This window comes from Trachurus trachurus, assembly GCF_905171665.1.
Source record: "Trachurus trachurus genome assembly, chromosome: 22".
In the NCBI taxonomy this organism is placed as follows: Eukaryota; Metazoa; Chordata; class Actinopteri; order Carangiformes; family Carangidae; genus Trachurus; species Trachurus trachurus.
Window position 1 is genome coordinate 17,170,186 of NC_139907.1, and position 19,846 is coordinate 17,190,031.

The window sequence follows — 19,846 nt, forward strand, 5'->3', positions numbered from 1 at the left end:
TTTTATTTTAGAAATTAAATGTCAATGGCACCACGGTATACTGAACTGATAAAGAAATAGGGTACTGATACAATAGAGGATTTCAAAAAAAATAAAAGAGAAGTGCAGTTACATCAGTAAATACCACAAATATACCGGAAGTCCCCATAGAAATATTAAAGTTTCATACGTCTAGGCTTTGGGGAAGTGCAATGACCACTCCCCTGGTTGCTTTTCCGTCTATCGAAAGGATCTGTAAAGCCGAGGACGTCTTGTGAAGGCGGGCGCCGCCTCTCGCTGCATGCACGGTGTGCCTCGAGCGACAAAACAAGCGTACCGCAGCAAACCTTGCCAATGACCCCGCCCCCGCGAACCAGAAACAGCGGATAGATAGTGTGACGGATAGCAGCGCAGAAGAAAGCCAGGCTGGAGCTGCCCGGGGAAGTCAGGAGTCCGCCGGAGTCAACGCACAACAACACCAACGCCATTTCACCACCAGCTAAGGGAACAAGCTAACTGAAGCTACAGGTAGACGTGCTTCTTTTTTTTTGTTTCTCCCTCCCGTCCTTTTATGTGTATTTCTTGACAGGAAAAGCTGTTCATCCCGGTGTTAGCGCGGCTGTAAGCTCTTTACCCGGGCCTGGGAGCGGCCCTCAGGACTCAGGCGGAGGAGTGGAGCCGGAGACCGGGTCAGAGATTTCAGGAGAGCAGGGTGGCTGCTGCTGGGGCACCGGGCGAGACGAGGCCCGTGGTGGGGGCAGCAGATGTCCACGCCTCCCACAGCCCACCGAGAGCTCGGCAGAGAGGGGAAACAAACTCCCTGCTCGCATTTTTGTGGGTCACTTTTTTTTTTTTTGGTCTAAATCGGTAGCAGAGACTTGACTCTGGACTAATAATTGGATTGGCCGGCTCACGGTGCTTGGCTCGGTTGGTTAGCATGTGAGTGAGTGAGTTAGCTCATTCATAGAGCCGAGCAGCAGCAGCAGCAGACACCAACCTGAGTGTAGTGGTGGCGACAAGGCTTTTCCTGTGTGGATTTATTATAGCAACTACTCACACAGCCATGTCCACGCCATTGTTGAGCCCTCCCTCTGAAACATTTTTTCTGCTAGTCATGTCGGTGGGGTGGTGGTGGTGGTGAGCTAAGCTTCCCGTCGACATGTGTCTTTCGCTTTCGTGATTCATTTGATCATTGCGTTGGTTTGACCGAGAGGAGCTAGCTAACGTAGCCGGGGCTAACTTAACGTAGCCCAGGAAGATTAAGATCAACCCCGGCGTTGTTTCTCTTATCGCAGCCCGTGTGTGTCCATGTGCAGTCGGTCCTCTTCTTGGTGCGAGAACAGCTGTCATTGCGTATCTTGGTTCAGTTTGTCTGTACATACATGGCCGACGATTAGACATGACCCAGCCTGCTGTGCTGCTGGGACATCCAGTACTCTGCCTTTTATTGAAGTGTGAACCTTTTTCCCCTGGACGCCGCTTTATCTCAAAAGACGCTTCAAGTGTTACTTCGTGTTTCTGCTGGTGTAAATGAAGCGCTCATGACTTTGTAACTCCTTTTGTGACTCGTAGATCTGTCATCGTTGAGCTGTTTGGACTGACATTTAAGCCAAGTGAACTCTGAACTAAACCGGAAATCCTTGGAAATCCTTCAAAGACACGTTCAGGGCCACTTTAAGAAAATTTGGCTAATGCATAAAGATGTTACAGAGCTTCTCCTCTCTCCCGTGGCATCATATCAGCTCAGTCTTCAAGGCAATCCCCATTTCCACGAGGCCTATCTATCTGTAGATATGCTCGTATTTGTCAAGGGTGTCTTGTTTTACCTGATCCACGTTACACCCTGACTGGAGGAGGAGCAGAGTATTTCACACCACTAACACCCAGTTGTTAATGTTTTCCTACTACAATCAGACACCATTGCCCTTCTGTGTACTTTGCCATTTTAGTTTATTACCTGATTGCTGATAGCTGAGGAGAAGTATCATTTCCTCAGAAGCCTAACTAGTCCAGCAGAGACGTCTTCCTGTTCCTCTGCCTATCACTCCAGATTATTTCGAATAGCCTGTTATCACCAAAAATGTTTTGGATCAGAGGTAATCACTCCAAAATCTGAAAGTGGTTCCAGTATTGATTCGAGTGTACAGACTGACTGATGGTGCAGCTCGATAGATTTATTTTACTTGATTCAAGGGCTCAGTAACTTGGACCTAAAATGAATTTGTCACAGAAGCACATGATTCAGTGACCTTAGACTTTAGGAAGATGCCCATTCAGTAATGAACAAATATTATCATTTGGTACCATGTCATGATTTCATTTTCAGGCACTGATCATAGAGCTGTGTGGAATGATGCTTGGCCTAGTTTTCAAGAGCTGTCTGCGCTGCTTTTTGAGCCTGATAATTATCAGGAGTTCCCTCTGTGTCCGTGTCTGCCAAATCAGGAGGCCTGTCCAGCCAAGTGGCGAGATTCCGGGGAGCTAACAGCCCGAGAGGGCTTTGTCCTCCAGGCTCATTTTGATGCTGGGACAAGACTCTGGCTGTACAAGAAAACTTGAACACCTTCCACTCTAAGGCATGGAACAGAGGAAAGAAAAAAAAAAACACAAGCAGGTTTCAAATGTTTTACTCTGCTTACTCCACCTGTACTTCAGATGCTAAGTGGCGATGTTGCTTTAAGAGATATTTCACTTGGGAGTTTCCTGGAACGTAAGGTTGTAGAAACGGAAGAAGAATTTCCTGGATTGTTAACCGCTTAAAGTTAGTAATTAAACCTTATTACTCCTTTATTCATGATGATTCTCGTACAAACTGTACTATAGCTTTAAGTCTTCAGTCCTATTTTCTAAAACTTGCAAAGTGGCATAGCTAGATGACATGCTGGTTGTATGTAGATGGGGATCAAAGACACTGAAAGGCTTTTTTGGTCTTTGCATGCTGCGTATTAGACTAAGTGTGTGGTTTCTGTACTGACATAAGGCTGTCCAATATGAATGACCCATCTTTTAATGAGGTCAAAGATTAGAAGACTCTATAGGAGACAAGCTGATAATACAGTAGTAATAATAATTCACGGTATGGGTATCTGACTGTGTGCTCACTTTACATCATGTTCTTCTCAAAAATGTTACATAATGAAAACTTGTGAAATAATTGTTTCAAAAAATCTTATATAACAAAGACATTTCAGTTAATGTTCAGAAGAAATATTGGTCTTGATAGAATCATTTTTCAATCTTGGAGAAATCAGATAATATTTAACAACCTGCCTGGTGCAGTTTTCTGTGTCTTGTGAAAGATGTAGGTTTTGGAGTTGGGAGTGAAATGAAGTCAACACTATATTATACCTAAGCCTGTCAGTCCTCAGGAAGCCCAGCAGTGGAAAGTTATTCTTAAATGTATTATCATGGGTAATCTCCTTAATCCAAATTACTTTAATCCAAATTACTAAAGAGGTCTGCTCTACGACGGTCGGTGACTCCTACGCTACATTACTGGCACAGATCTTGAGTATATGGTACGATTGTGCTGCACTCCACGTCCCTCACTGCCGCTGCCACTCTGTATTGTTGACAACACAATGCTGCTGTCGTCACTTAGGGATTAACTTGTCCCCGTTTTCAAAACACAGTGGTTTTTATTTTTGTAATGATTTTGCGCAAGACATTGCCGTGCGTTAGATTGCGAGAGCAAACACTCTCCAGGTACAACAGCGTTATTGATTCTTCCTCTTCAGAAATGTAGAACCACCTCAGTGGTTGCTATGCCAAACATGGCACCAGGTTGAATAAACAGAGAAAAACTGTTTAATTAAAAGAGACAGGAATAAAAGAAAATAGGAAAACCTGTGAGTTCCCTGCCCCTGTACTTCCAACAGCTGGAAACATGGCATTTTTTTCTTTTTTTTTTGTTAAAATTTTGGCAAGGTTGGAACATTTCTTTGGCTAATCACATAGCTTGGCCGAGAAGCTGCATTAAGTGATTATACATATGTATAAATACATAGGTTACTGTACTGCTCTGGTAAATAAATCCACCTCATCTTAAAAGCCATTTTGCAGGCATTTCCTCCGTATTGTTCGTGCCCACAATAAGCAAATCATTAGAGACCACTGATGCTTAGTTGTCGGTTTTATATCGGCATCTGGCGGTTGTGTTGCACCTTAAATGATTACTGCTTTGTCAACATCAATCTCACCCCTAGTTCATTCTCACTCTGTAGCCTAGAGGAGACAACACATGATGTTTTCTAAGAATATCTTTGGCACATACTAAACTGATGAAAACGCTGGACCTGTGGACTCGGTAAACTTTGCCTGCAGTGGAAGTGGAATGTTTTCTCCCCTCGCCTGTAGCAGCCAGGGGCCGAGCTGCAGCTGCAACAGACCTCAGCGGGTGACACTTGTCTTGCATGTGGGTGTATTTTTGCCTCTTGCAAATTCATCCTCGTATGAGTATAGAATACCACCACGTCGTCCTTGTGGGGGCTGAAGGAGCAAAGCGGCTAAATGAGACAGTGAGCCATCTTTTCAGCCTAGTTGTCTCTCTCTTGATGATCTTGACCTATTTTGTAACCTCTTAAGCCAATGTGAGTGGGAAAAGATGGATTTTATTGTCCCGTTTTTTTTTTTTTTTTTTTCTGTCTCCACATTTGAAGTAGTTGCGTGTTACTCTTGGTTAACCTATGTAGGTGAAGGTAAAGAGGACGTTAAGCTGTGGAGCAGGGGTATTGTTGTCTAATTGGATCATATCACTAAGAGAGGAGAGGTGGGTGTCGGTGAGAGTCCTCTTACTCACGCTCTATGAGCGCTATCGATGTACAAACACCTCCACTCCCCATTTCTCATACTTTAACCAGTTCACACATGGCAGACTAGACTAGCCCTCCTGTGGCTGAACTGCAAATAATATTCTCTACTACGGAGCTCAAGCAAGATCTCTTTTTGTTGGGTTTGAGCAGCAATGAATGAATTCACAGATCCATGTAGGTTTGCCTTTGAGCTCTTATGTCATGTGGTCTCTGGATTTGAGTAGCCTTTGACAGTTACCATTTGCTGGTTAGAAGTTTGTTATCACTCTGTCACACACTGAGAATGTATTAAGTATTGATGATATCACGATGAGGAAAGGGGCGTGTCTGCTTGGTAACTGTGAACCGTGGCCTTAACTAAACATGTTTCTTTCTTTTATTCAGAATGGCGGTGGATATCTACGACTCTCAGTACCTGCTCATCCTGGCCCCTTCCCTGGTCATCGCCCTCATGTTCCTCTTCTTCTGGCTCTTCATGAAGGAAACCTCCTACGACGAGGTGCTGGCCAGGCAGAAGCGCGACCTCAAGCTCCCACCATCCAAGCCAGACACTCGTAAGAAGAATGAAAAGAAGAAGAGCAAGAAGAAGGAGAGCGCCAGCGGAGGCGGTGGAGGCGGCGGAGGTGGAGGAGAGTCAGAGGAGGATCTGCGGGACTTCGATCTGGCTGATGGTGCCAACGGTTCCTCTCTGGAAGTAGAGGAGGAAGCTGCGCCTGTGGCCACACCAGATCCTGCTCCACCGACACCAACTCCTTATGTGCCTGTTCCATTGTCAGCGGAGGCTCCTGTTGGTTTGAGGGAGAGGAAGAAGAAGGAGAAAAAGGAGAAGAAGGCAGCTGCTGCGGCCGCTGCTGCTGCTGCAGCTGCTGCTGCTGCTTCCGCCGCCGTGCCTGCAGCTCCACCCTCCGATGGACCAGAAATGAACGGTTCCAAGCCTGTCGCCCGCAAAGCAGAGCCACCCCTGGCTGCCAGCAAACAGTCTAGTCCACCATCTCCCCAACTCGAGGTCCAGGTCCAAGCTGCTCAGGCTCCTGTTCAGGCTCAGACGCCTCCCCCCGTCTCTGGGAAGAAGAAGGACAAGAAGAAACAAAAAGCAGAGCCTGGTGAGTAGCAAAGAGTTCAGGTGCAATATCAGTCTTATCCCAGTGGGTTATAGCATGTTGTCATCGGAGTTGAGGCAGAGTGGCTCACCCTGACGGTATATTCCCCCTTTTTTTTGCGTTTCCAGTGGATGATCAGCAGCCAGAGCTCAAACAGGAGCAGGCTGCAGCACCTGTCAAGAAGGAGGCTCCCATTGTGGCTGAAACCAAAGTTCTGGATGGGGCTGCCCCGACTGTCACCTCTGGCAAGAAGAAGAACTCTGCCAAGAAGCAAAAGACAGAGCCTGGTAATAATAATAATAATAATAATAATAATAATAATGTCGTGGTCCCATCAATATCTTTATCGCTAAAAGTGATCCCTTTACTCTTTGCTTTGTAATGAACCAGTTTTTCTCTCATCCAGTAGATGAAAGCCATGTCCTGGCTGACTCGGCAGCTTCTGCGAACCACCAGGCAGCTCACAACGACGACGTGCCGTCCAAAGGGTCTGGCAAGAAACAGAAGAATGAGACAGACAAAGGTAAGAGGACAGTCTTTTGCTTATTTTTTTCTTTTATGTTCCACGTCTACTCCTTCAGCCGTACAATTATCTTCTTAACACCGTCTCCTGTCTTCCTGTTTGTTCTCAACAGAGAACGCGGAGGTGAAGCTGAAGGAGCTGCTGTCTGGTCTGTCCAGTCTGGCCTTGTCAGAAGCCGAGGCCGTCAGTGTGATGGCGCTCCTCCGAGAGAAGAGCCCTAATGCCTTGGATGCCTGGCACAAAGTGAGAGAGATGAGCAAGTGACAAAGTTTGAACCGGGTGTTTCTGACAAGTGGCATTTGGCAGGAGACCTTGGTGTTTGTTTGTCGTATGTGCCGCGGCTGCCTTTTTTTTAAAATCCTGCGTCTCTCGCCCCCCAGTCTGCGGCCAGGCCTGACCCAGCTGCCCAGGAACGAGAACGACTCCTGACAACTCTTCAGGAGGAGGGCTCCATTGCCAAGGACAAAGTGAAACAGCTCAGCCAGGTCTGAATTCCTGCGTTCAACTTGATGAAATATGATAGGATGACTGATTTATTCCAGCTTATTCTTCACGTATTCAAGTGCTCGCATACCTTGTGCTTGCAGGAGCTTCAGGTGGAGAAGCAAAAGACAGGCCGGGTGGAGGCCATGATGAGGGAGCAACGTGCAGCCATGGAGAAAGAGATGGGGAGCATGCAGGCCAAGACACAGAGCACCTACCAGGAGCTCCAGACCATGCAGATAAAGGCGAGGCTTTTGATTTGTTGCCTCGCACTGAGATGAATTTGGTTGTTTTTGGGGAAAAAAATGTGAAGGCACCTGTTCCTTTCTCTAGAATGCATGCAAACTAAATTATACCGTCCATGTGTAGTTCCAGCAGGTGAGGGAGCAGCTGGAGAGCCAGATCACTCGACTGCAGCAGGAGAACGGCATCCTCAGGGACGCAGTCAGCTCTGCCACCAACCAGATGGAGAGCAAGTCAGTGCTTCACCACATTCACTCTGCTCCATCAGACTTCCTATCCTAGCATATCCATCTGCATGTTACACAATGTTAAAATGCCCTGTACAGACTAAGCATGTGATCGCTGATAGCTTATACCTCAGCAAATGTCAATATTTGACAAGTTTTCAGGTAAATGTCGTAACTAATCATGGCTGGCCAGCGAAATAGGACACACTCACTACTTTGGTCACTCATAATGTATTGTAATTTCATAGGGTGACGATTGGACTATGGCTAAGCTTACACAACGCTATCATTACCAACTTCTACCTATAAAAGCCCATTAACCGTTCCCCTAACAGCCTTGTGCTTGTGCGTTACTTGATAGGAATTCAGCAGAGCTGAACAAGCTACGTTCTGAGTACACCGGTCTGATGAAAGAGCTGGCAGACAACAACAGCAAGCTGCAGCAGGAGGAGCACCAGAGGAAGTCACTGGAGGTCAGCTACAAGCAGAACGTGTCCCAGCTGGAGGTACGCTAATCCAGATGCACAATGTGTGTATTTAGCCTCTGCTTCAGTTTCCCGAGCCGAGACAAATATGAACTGCGCTGTGAAAAAAAAAACCTGGGCATATCACACGGCTTCAAATCTGTTTAACGGGTGTGGCGGTGTTACCAGGGAAATGGGGGGAGGTTGTAGTGGGAAGTCCTGGGGAGGGTTGTGGGAAGTAAAACCTAGGCTGAGAGGATTGTGTTGGCTTTGGAAGCTGGAATGTTTGAGGCTTTGTGCTGTGTATAAACAACACTTTCCTGTGAGGCACCCAGATCAGGCTTTCCTGCCTTTTCATTGACCACGATCAAAGATGGAAATCTTAAGGTGCTGGCTCGACACAGACGCGTCTCGACAAAAACACAGGAGCGGGATGCCAGGGGTTGAGAGTTGCCCAGTCTTGAACAGTCCACAAGATGTTTTGCAGTTTAAACACACTGTTCATTTAGTGAGGCAGACACCAAGCTCTGTTTGAATTCTCTCTTTTTTTTAAGTGACTATTCCTAGTTGGCATAGTCTTGTTGAGTTTCTGGTCCACCAAGCTCCGCCTTTTAATAATGATAATAATACATTTTATTTAGTACTTGTATTGAAGATGTAATGTGCTATCTGAGTAGTTCAACAAGTCCAGTGGGTCTAACCCCAGCCTGGGGTTTAAATTCTTTGTAAGCAAGCTGCACCAACATTTTATGAACATTTTCTGTGAGCAAAATGTTTAATAAATTGCATATCTCCCTCAACCTCAAGGCACAACTGCAGGATTCTAAGCGACGCTGGGATGAGCTGCAGAACTACCTCCACAACGTCAACGCTGAAAGAGAGAAGCTTCAGGCCTCTAACCAAGGTGACAGAACATGAGATCTCACCAAAATGTTACCTTCTTAAAGAGAGCCATTCATCAATCTTAATACCTGCGTGTGTTTTGAGCAGAGCTCCACAACCAGCTGTTGTCAGCTGAAACGGAGATGAACAGCAAGAACAAGGAGATCCAGACCCTACACAGCAGCTTGACCGAAGCCATGGTCTCCAAGGAGCGGCTGGAGCAGAGAGTGATGGAGCTGATGGAGATGTCCCAGCACAGTATGCCCGATGACTCACTGCAGGCTCGTGTTCAGGTCAGTGACTTAAGCAAAGATGTAATGGAAATGTTACTGATGTCCTGGCTGTGTTGAAACAGCTCAGTTAGAGTTGGATTGAGAGTTGCACCATATTAGACTGATGGATTCTGACTGCTTGTATTTGCATTCCATAGGAACTTATGAATGAAAACAAAGGTCTGCAGGTCCAGAACGAGACACTACAAGTCCAGAACGAGAGCCTGCAAGCCCAGATCTCGTCACAGGTATATTTCTAAGTTGCTGAATCATGAGAAGATATGCACAGCTTCATTAACCTTTTGTAGGCTAATGAACCGTTTTCTTCCCTTTAGGCCAACCATGTCTCCCACATTGAGGAGTTACAGAAGCTGTAAGAAAAACTATTTTTTCAGATCTAGTAGCAATAACTAATAGAAGGCAGCATACCTTTTTTTTTTATTGTTTCATGTGTTTTACCAACTCCTCTTTTGCTTTGTCCAGACTGGCTGAAAAAGAGTTGCAGAGGAAGAGTTTGGAGGATTCTCTCAATGCCGAGAGGAGCAGTGGAGCCAGTAGAGAAACGAACATGCAGGTATAGTCACTAGAGTGTTTCATCTACAGCTTCTTATACTAACATTGCATTGGTTCATTAGTCTGCTGGAATTTGGTAAACATGAACTAGGCCTCTCGCTGGCTATATGGGCTGAGAACCATGCACACTGGCCCGCTATAAATAATAAACTATAAAGAAGGAACAATGATGCTCACTTACAAAATTAGTGCCAAATCCCTATCACTCATTTTATGGTTTTATTAGCATAAGATAGCATCGAGTGCTCGATTATTGTTTAAACTCTTTCACAGTCTGTCATATCCAGTATTGTCTTAGCATGATGAATGTTGACTCTATCCTCTGTCTCCTCCCCCCCACAGGCCTTACACAATGAGAATATGTCACTGAAGGCAGAGGTTCAGAATCTGCAGGCACAGATTTCTGATCAGGTTAGCTGTGTACTTTGAATATATACATATATCTATATAGAAGAAATGAGTCGGATTGTTTCTGTTTGACAGTCTCTCCCTCTGTTTGCCTTTAATTCTCCCCTTGCAGTCTGCTTCCCAGCTGGCTTTGGACCAGTTCCAAAAGAGGTGTGTGTGAAAAGTAGAGCATGTTTTAAATACACAAGCTGGTTAGTTTTATTGCCACAATGATGTTCTAGTAAAAGTACGCTGCTTCCTACACAGTGTCCGGGAGAAGGAGGAGAACATGAAAACCGTGGAGGACCTCCTGGAGAAGGGGTTGATTGAAGTGGCCAACAAGGAGGAAGAGCTTAAGGTATCTGTTTTTTCTCTGGGATGAAAAAAAAAAGGGGCCGGACAACGGTTGGCAAACCATGAAAATGTGCTGCCTCGCACAGTCCCGCATTCGACTGACATCAGCATCCTTCAAGTGACTCTGCATTTCACTGCCTGCCTTGTAATCGCAACTCCTAATGGGGGAAAAAAGTCTTACATTCATTTATTTCCCTGATGTAGGCTGTAAGAGAAGAGAACGAGGCATTAAAACAAGAAGTAGAAGGCTTAAAGAGAAAGACTGTCGAGCAGGTGAGCTGGTTTAAAATGCATATTAGAATGGATTCATCTTTTTTAGTATGTGTTCATTTGGTTAACGTTTCCCTTTTATCCTAATCACAGGCGACATCAGAGTCAATAGTGGAGGAACTCCAGAGCAAGTAAGTTGATTTGTGCTGATCTGTTTTGCATGTCATTCCCCCAGTTTCTATCTCCACTATTCTGTTAGTTAAAGGCAAAAATCTCAATAATAGTTGTACAAGGTCAAACATGCTCACCCACTACTGTCCACAACACACATACAGATGAAAATATCTCTATTATCTCAAGTTTAAATTCCAATCATTCAGTAGCAGCAGTTTTGCAAACCAGTTGTGATGAAAAGGGGCTGATCCAAGTCATAATTACATGTTTTATAATTATTGGTTACCACTTTATGTGTTATGAGCATCTCAAAACAAATCCCTCCTGGCGTTCCAGGGCGCTCCCCAGCTACACCCTTGATAGTAATTAATTTATCAGATTCCTACTGGCACCAGTGAATGTGCATTATTCTTGTCGTTGGCATCGTTAGATACATAAAGATCAGCAGATTCTGTGTGAAATGTGAATGTGAACAGTCCTGTGTAATGAACAGTGAATTGTCTCGCTGCTCTGTAGGATCCAAGAGAAAGATGCGATGCTTCAATCAATGGAGAAAAGTCTACAGGCAGCACAGGACAGCAACTCGGCCAGAGAGAAGACCGTTGAGGTATGGGCTGTTCTGTGTCAATGAAATATTGGGTTTACGCATTTCAGGAAATGACAAATGCTGTTCTCTGTTATGGTTCGTGCCCTTTCGTCCTGGTTTGAGCTTTTGTCTGAAGCAGTTTCTGTCTCTCAGTCTCTGCTGCAGCAGTTGTCCGCCCTGCAGGCAGACATGGAGCAGCTGAGACAGAAGGACACGTCTGAGGAGCTGATCGCTTCTGCTATCAAGCTCCAGGAACTCCAGGCTCAGTGAGTTAACTCGACAGATCACCTTGCACCCCTCCAGTGTGGCCTTAACAAAATCAAACCTCTGATGAGCAAATCTGACCCACAGGATGGGGGCCAAGGACCAGGAGATCCAGATGCTGCGGGCCGAGCTGGAGGCACGCACTAAAGAGATGAGCGAGAAGTTGGAGCAGGTACACCAACAGGTGAGGACGCGTTTCAAAAATGTGCTCAGCTCACAGAGCGGCATGTTTGTCACTTTAAACAGGACAATCTGCTTAAAAGAACAGATTTAGCTGCAGGAATTTCTTGTGATTTTGCATGTAGAGCTGTAAACGTTTAAAGTCTCCTAAATTTTGATCTTTCTGTCTTTTCACATTAAATTATCATTCAATCCTTGATTTAATTGAATCTTGAATCCGTCTCTCCTCCAATAGCAGTTAAACACAGCAGTGCCAAGTCAAGAGCTGCTCACAGCGTGAGTAATACGCTTTATCGTTACTAACATAATATTTCATACATGCACATTTGTAGCTTGAAGGACACTTGGCTTCATAATTACGTTCATAACAAGTGGTTATGTTGTCGTCTACCAGGCTGTCTGAGAAGGAGAAGCAGGTCTCAGATCTGCAGGGTGAGCTGGCTGAGCTGAGGGACTCCCTGGAGCTTCATAGGAAGAAGAACAATGTAGGTTTCCTGCAGCGTTGACCCCAACTATATAATACCAGAGACGCTCTGGTCAGGCCCTGCGAGACATCATCCGTCCTTTGTGTGGTACCCCAAAACACTCCCGTCACACTAGAGCTATACACTGCATACATCCATACTCCCTGTTGTCCACTGCCACTTAGTCGCACTCGTTTTGCCTCTTTGTCCTTTTTTATTTTATTAAATGGATATTTTAAAACCAAATAGAAAGAATTCCTTAGCTAAGGTTGTGTGTGCTGCATGATTTTACACATCCGTACTGATGTCTATTTTGATTTGGATGCTTAAGCTTAGCATTGCATAACAGGGCTTCCAGCCTACTCTTGTTATGCTTGCCGTCGGCCATGACTGTTTCAGCAAGCTTGTCTGTGCTTGTGAGTGATTCAGAGCATTAGAAACTCGCCTACCTTTTATTTTCAAGAGGCATAATTGATTTGAAAAGCTTCTTTATGTGGACTTTGTTTTTTCATTTTTCGTTTTTGGTATCGATACGTGTGTCTTCAGTCAGCGTTACCTTCATTTAAATAGAAAGTACTCAATATACATATCCTGCGTACTGTGCATGCTGATTTTACCCACACGAGGTGTGAGACCGGGGCTCTGGAGGCGATTTGTTCATACTTATTTTTAGTGGTTGGAGTATGGCTGAAAAGCAGAGTGTAGTCATATTGAAATGAGAAATGCGTTGGGTCTGTTCTGTTACTCTACCAGTCTGTATTTGAGGGTCACTGAATGCATTTTCCCTGAGGCTGAACTGAAAGTAGTATCTCTCTGGAACTGACCAAAACAGGAGCTTCGGGAGAAAAACTGGAGTGCAATGGAAGCTCTGTCAGCCACCGAGTCCATGCTTCAAGGGAAACTCAGCAAAGCCGTCAAGGTTCGACACCCCACCTCAGTCTGTTTCACTCTAGTTCCAATCTGATGCATCCCCCCCCCCCCCAAAAAAAATGCTGTTTTTGCCATAATTGACCCACTGAGATTTATTTTCCACCATCATTCAGAACAAAGCTGCATACTCATTTACCTCTCTCTCGCCCTCTCCCCTTTGTGTTTTGGCCTTCAGTTCCCAATTGGCTGTGTGCTGAGCTGTTGAACTTACTCCCCTTGGGAATCCCAGATTTCATTAACTTACCTTAAACTTTTTTTTTTCTTTTAGCAGATATACTTTTGCTTGAAACTCTGAAAAAGACAAGATTTCTCGCTGCTTAAAGCATACTGTATGATGCTTGGATGCTTGGAAATGAGTGTGCAGTGACCTAGAAATGATTTCACTAGGTATCATTAGATTGAGATTCATGGTTATCATTTTTGCAGCTTCCTGTCTTTCTGTCATGACACGACTCATTTCTAGCATGTTTTTCCCCCCCATTCTCCTCTTGTGACATCCATACTGTCAATATCACCAGTTTTATCATCAGCCAATGAAATACTGTTGATTTCACTTCGATTTCAATGCAGTTTAATCATTCAAAACGTTTGTGGAAATGCATCGGTGTCCTAATGTTTCTCAATGCTCTGTATCCACAGCTGAGACGTCTTTCTAACTAGATGTAAAACAAGACCGACAGTATATTTTCTCGCAGGTCTCTTGGTGAAGACACGGTGTGGGTTACCAGATAGCCGATCTATTAACAGTTGCAGTGACGTGTGTATATTTTGGCCGCCCTCCCCCTAGATTAGGGCAGGGTACATGCTGAACCATCAGCACGGCAGCTGCTCCTCTGCCATCCGAGTACAGTAGAAAGCACCTTCTCAGAGCTGAGCCAGGGAGTTCCTTGGCAGCTGTTGTGTACTGTCAGTGCATTCTGGTTGCTTGTATTCAACCCCACACTCGTCTGTCTCAGAGCTGCCTTGTGACACAGTGTGTTAATGTGAATAGTGGATGGAGTGCCAGCTGGCTAGTGCCTGGCATACGTTCTCCCTTCAGGCCTCGGAGTGACAGTGCACGACGCTGGCCTATTGTAGGAGGACTGATAGCTACCTTTTTTTATTCACTGAAGACTTTTCAAGGTACTGTGTGCAGTTTGGTTAAAGCAGATTGATGCACTTGTGGTTCGAGGAGGATCGTAGGACGTGATATGCTCTGAATCTGCAGTTGCAGACACTTGGTGTAGGTGTGGCCTATTGAAAGATGCTGATGTTTGCTCAGGCTAATTGGATGTGGGAGTGAGACAGTGTTTTAATCCTTGTTCCCTACAGTTACAATTTAAAATGCTAAATAAATCGTTCCCGTGACATTGATTGGAGCAGCCTGATGGATGAATTGATGATGACTGCTTTAAAACAGGATTATTTAGATTTAGATGAGGAAGAAGAAAAGGAATGTGGTCACGTCTGCTCAAGTGACCACTGGACCTTGTCTTCGAAGTGACCAAATCATTTGAACGGTCTGTACTCAATCTCTCCATTATATATGTTTTGTTTTTTTCTTTTTCCACCCACAACATTGTAGGAGAACCAGACAGCACTGGCAATGTCTCAGGCCGAGTGTCGAGATGTTCTGCACAGACTTCTGCCCCATGTGCCTCTGCCCACTGAACAGGTATGGGTAGTAATGGATTTCTACCTCCATGCAAATTTTGTCTGATCACTACGGAAGAGCATTAGGGCCAACGACCGAGATTTTTTTTTTTAAGATTCTGAGATAAAAAGTCAGAATATCTGAGGTAAAAAAGATAAAAAGTCAGAAATTCTGAGGTTTCTTTTCTGAAATTCTGACTTTTTATCTCAGAATCTTAAAAAAAATCTCTCCATTGTTGGCCCTAATGCTCTTCCGTAGAATACCCTTCTTTGTGCTGTCACACTGCTACTGTGTGGTAAGTTTCTTATCATCTCCCTTTTTCTCTCCTCTACAAGAACCAACAGGAGTGGCTCCACAGATTTGAGAGGGCAGTAGCTGAACTCCCAGCTGCACTGTCCTCCCCTTCGGCAGGGGACTCTGAGGTAAATAAAACAGGAAAAGAAAGTTGAACATTCCTTTCTTAAAGCTGAGGGTATTGACAAATACTGCTGTGTTATTAGGGACTAGCTGAAAAGCTGAAAGAAGCCGAAGAAACCCAAAGGATCCTACAGAAGGATTGCGAGACGTACAAGAAAGTTTTGGCAGAGACGGTGAGATGAGCCTTTCATGTTGCACCCGGCGTCGTACGATGCTCCTGTTTCTCTCGCAAAAACTGAAATGTCATTCCTCCTGCATCCACAGGAGGGAATCCTTCAGCGGCTCCAGAACAGCGTAGAGCAGGAGGAGTCTCGCTGGAGGGTGAAGGTGGACGTGTCGCAGGGAGAGCTCAAAGAGGTATGTGTTCAGGTTGAGCAGGAAGCGACTCGCAGGTCAAATACCAGATCATTGTGGTGATAGATTGTTGCCCTGTGTCTCACTTTCCATTGCATCATTCTCCTTTGTGTCCTTTGTATCCTCTTTCATCAGATGAGCCAGAAAGTCACAGCTATGGAGCAGGAAATTGAGAGACTAACTGATGGAGCAGAGATGGAAAATGTTTGTCTTAACATTACTCATCACCAACACTTATTGTACCACCAAACCCCAAACGGGTTTTTAACTTGTTTTGTGTTTGTCTTGTGTTTAGCTGAGAAGAGAAAAGCAGCATTTGGAGTCTGAGTTGGAGAGGGCGGAGCGTGAGAGTGCCACCTATGTGACGGAGGTCAGAGAGGTGAGCAGAGACTCGACTTGCTCAACCCTTGTTGCTTGTGATCTTCAAGTCATGTCACAGCATTCATCCTCCTGTGGCAAAAGGATGAGCTATGTTGTGTGACAACTACTGATTCATATATATAGTATATACACGTTTCCTCTGTTTTTAATGTTTTCTCCTTTTATTGGCAACGTCCTGGGAACTTGATTTTGGGGTGTATCAAACGCACACAACACAAATATCATAATAATAAATTCTATTTATAAATGCATAATATACATAAGTATTGTTAAGATAAGGATGTATACAGTACATGCTTCACATAGTCTAGAAATAACATAGTTACATCACTCACCAGACTAACTAACTTGGTCTTTGGGTGTTTACAGTTATGCACAACAGGATCCTGGTCTGTCTTTTATAAATCCACAGCGCCGCTGAATATTGAGGATTCACTCTGAGTCCCATTAAACGCATCATCTCAAACTTAATTTCAGCTCAAAGATCTGTTGACTGAATTGCAGACCAGACTTGATGGCTCATATACAGAGGCTATCAGACAGAATGAGGAGCTGAATTTGGTAAGAGCTGCTCACCCTCTAGAGATAGCGCTCCTTCTTTCTTCGAAACCTATCCCTGTTGAACTCAGCAGTGGCTCTACACTGACTGCCACAGGACGGGGTTGGGGGGGTTCCCCATCTTCTGCAGTGGGTCATCATCTAGAACCTCTGCAAACGTGGGAAGTCATGTGGGCGAGCCAAAATTGGGACCGTAAAATGAGAGGTTGTGGATGACGACTCAACCCTACACGTGGTGACACTAACAAGACTAACTCTTCTCTCTTTTCACTGGCGCTCCACTTGACCTGGCTGCCATCTAACAAAATGGCTTTCCAAGTCAACTTTTGCTTCCTTCTGCAGGGGCCAAAAGAAAATGCTCCCTTTGTTCATCATCAGCTACAATTTTTCTCTTCGCCTCGAACTGCACATCCTAAGCACTCATACAAAGCCTGTGTGTGTTTTGTGTTTTGTCTCATTGTCTTTATCGTGTATTAGTTGTTAGTTTTTGACCATTTGGTAGCTGCCTTAAGACCACAGTAGCACTGTCGGCATGAAAAAGAACAGAAACAAAAGAATAATGGGTACCGCTGCGTTGTTTGGCAACAGTGAATTGGCCAATCGGGTACACCTAAGTGTGCATTCCTGTTCAGTTACTTTGGAAAGTGAGTGATGACTTGAGCATATTGTTTATTGTTCGATAACGGAGACAGGAAAAATGACTGCAGTGGTGATAACATAACCAGATTTGTATAATCAAAATATCATAAACTGCTGTTCACTGTCACAGCATCTGATAAGACTCAAACACAAATGTGATTCTCAACCTTGACTTCCTGGATAATGATTCACCCTCTGAGCAGTATGTGGAGCAACAGGCCCACAACAATGCAGCCACTTGTACTCCTTAACGCAGTGCTATTTTTGGTTAGATCATGGCCAAAGTGGGACAAGTGAAAACTGTTCAATCTGTTGCTGAAAGTGAGCAGTTTTAATGTAGACCGTGTTGGCCGGAGGTTTTGAATAAGCGCTCTTGTGTGTTCATGCGACGATAAATGAAAAGCAGAGTCACTGTGAAACGGCTGTTTGCTGCAGAGCTGGCACTGAGTGTCTGTTTTGATTTTTAGCTGAAAACCCAGCTCACGGAGACTCTGTCCAAGCTGGAGGCGGAAGAGAACGAGAGGCAAAGGGTGGCCGGTGATTTGTATAAGGTAAGAAGGATTTATTTATATTTCATTGCACCTCTGAGAGGAGGTCAGCTCCAGGCCTCCATTGTTCACAAGTGGAACTTTCTGGTCCTTTTGCACAGGCCCAGCAGTCGCTTGATCTAATCCAGGGAGAGCTCTCCAAAGTGACGGACAACGCCGACGACCTGATAGAGAACAGCAGTCTGTCATCACAGAGAGTGAGAGTCTGGGGCAGCTTGGGTGTTATAGCAGACAGTTAAAGGGGTAGTTCAGCTTTTTTTGAAGTGGGGTTGTATGGCTGATTAATTCCCATTCATTCTCAACCGTTTACTGTGTCTCGGTGCAACACAATGCGCCGGTATTTCTCAGTGGGGGGGGCAGAGACCTTTCTACTGCAGATATTATACTTAATGGCCATTTGTACCTCATACAACCCCACTTCAAAAAAGTTGAACTATCCCTTTAATGTAACAGTGTGCATGGTTATTGTGTGGTTTACATCGAGCTCTAAAGCAGCCGCTCCGTCTCTGACAGGAGGAGATCGACAGAAACGAGAAGATGACCGCAGGACTGAACCAAACGGTCAGAGAACTGCAGCAGCTGCTACAAGCCGTCAGCCGGCAACTCGCCAAGGGACAGGAAGGGGTAAGGCTTGTTAGTATGCTGTTCTCACCTACCAATAAAACATGGTGTCAAAGTCCTGTATTCCCACTTGCAGAGACTGATCATTTGCAATCTCTTCCAGGAGGCTGACAAAGATCTGCCCAAGGTATAGTGAGAGGAGGATATCCCCACCACCCCCGACACCACCACCACCGCCATGCAGCCACCCTGACTGCACTACAGAGACCACCTTTGACCTTTGGTCTCATCACTACCACCATTACACCATACGGTCACACCCAACCACCTCCTCCTTCCCAACCTCCGTCACCTCACCTGTACTGTAGGCAGCCTCCAACTGACTTTGGCCAAGGCGTTGGCAAAACCACTCCCAGACTCACTGTTGGCCATAAAGGGAGACAGCAGAGGTTACTGTTAATTCCGAACACTGTACCAAAACACACACACAGACACTACTCCACTCCCACCACATTCCTCTTCTTCAGCAACATCGCCGGTTAATTTTTATTCTAAACTTAAAGATGACATCCAGCATAATTTAAACTGCGTGGCAACCATTCCTGTTTAAAACACCTGTGTTTTTCAATGAAATCCTTTTTGAATTCTGCAGTAGTTTTTGTTGTTATTTGTCTCGAGGGCAGTGATACAAATTTCCAACTTGACTAAACAAACTATGGGTTTCCAGTCCTCTTTTTTTCTTAACTTAAAGATATGTATTGTTTAAATGTACCAGTTAGGACCTGCTGAAATGAAATACACTATGTTGTTGATCTGTTTGCCTCATGATCAGAAAACTATCACAACCTGTGCATCATTGTGCATTCATGAAATTCATTGCTCCATTCAAACCATGGCTCAGTATTGGGTGGGAGAAGGGAGATCAGTAGGGGTCTCAGCATATCAGATGGGTCACTGCGTGACTGTAACTATGGAGATGCGTGGACAAATTGTAGTCAAGTCTGTACTGCAGCTCCAGAGAGAAGGGAGTCTGTGACCCTGGCTGTGGAGGGAGAAGTCCAGGTCAACAGTGTAGAGGTTTTTAAATCCTACTGCAACTACTCTAGGAATAAGCGTCCCATATCATCTGTAATCAACACTTGCTATATTATTGCTAAGTTCATTAACACTGAAGATTTTGTTCTTTTTGTAACAGGTGATGTTAATAAAAGGGATGCTTGATAAATCTGCCCAGATTCCTGTGTTGATTCTTTGTCCTCCACTGCACATCTTTCTCCTTACCACTGTGGGGCAGCACACAACCTCGGTTTGAAATTTCAGACTTGCTTAGCCTTGAAGAGCTTGAACATGCACAGAGAAAATCACAAAGCTTCTGCTCATGAAGGTTTTGCCGGCAGGTATCATATTCCTGGCAAAATATTCACAAGACTTCTCCGTACAGAGTAAACATGTTTGTCATGCAGTGGTGGTAATTTAGAGAAATGTTTTGTATGACGGTGAAGAGGCCGACACTATGCAGCTTTAATTATGGCACATTTGGGATGTGATCAGTTTCCTGTGTGTGTAAGTAATATGCTGCATAATCCGAGACTGTCCTCTGCTCCTGTGTGAGGTTTCACAAAACATTTCCCCATCAGAAAAATGTTACG

At 44.8% G+C, this 19,846-nt stretch overlaps 1 protein-coding gene across 6 annotated transcripts; it reads left to right on the plus strand.

Annotated features, from left to right (window-relative positions):
• The first annotated feature begins 366 nt into the window (after positions 1-366).
• Positions 367-19,420, plus strand: ktn1 (kinectin 1). 6 transcript variants are annotated; one of them, XM_083997970.1, is made up of 36 exons: positions 367-507; positions 5,175-5,893; positions 6,019-6,177; positions 6,297-6,413; positions 6,526-6,656; positions 6,794-6,898; positions 7,001-7,141; positions 7,266-7,372; positions 7,728-7,872; positions 8,638-8,734; positions 8,821-9,005; positions 9,143-9,232; positions 9,320-9,357; positions 9,468-9,558; positions 9,900-9,968; positions 10,078-10,115; positions 10,212-10,302; positions 10,503-10,571; positions 10,662-10,699; positions 11,199-11,289; positions 11,422-11,534; positions 11,620-11,716; positions 11,948-11,988; positions 12,107-12,197; positions 13,009-13,095; positions 14,671-14,760; positions 15,075-15,161; positions 15,240-15,329; positions 15,421-15,513; positions 15,646-15,714; positions 15,806-15,889; positions 16,369-16,452; positions 17,556-17,639; positions 17,738-17,833; positions 18,150-18,260; positions 18,361-19,420. In XM_083997970.1, exons 2-36 carry the CDS (start codon positions 5,176-5,178, stop codon positions 18,388-18,390), a joined length of 3,867 nt encoding a protein of 1,288 aa, XP_083854096.1. In that variant the 5' UTR covers positions 367-507; position 5,175; the 3' UTR covers positions 18,391-19,420. The 6 variants fall into 6 exon arrangements, with proteins under 6 accessions (XP_083854096.1, XP_083854098.1, XP_083854097.1 ...); XM_083997972.1 differs by having other exon boundaries at positions 11,951-11,988; XM_083997971.1 differs by having other exon boundaries at positions 6,300-6,413.
• The last annotated feature ends 426 nt before the right edge of the window (positions 19,421-19,846 follow it).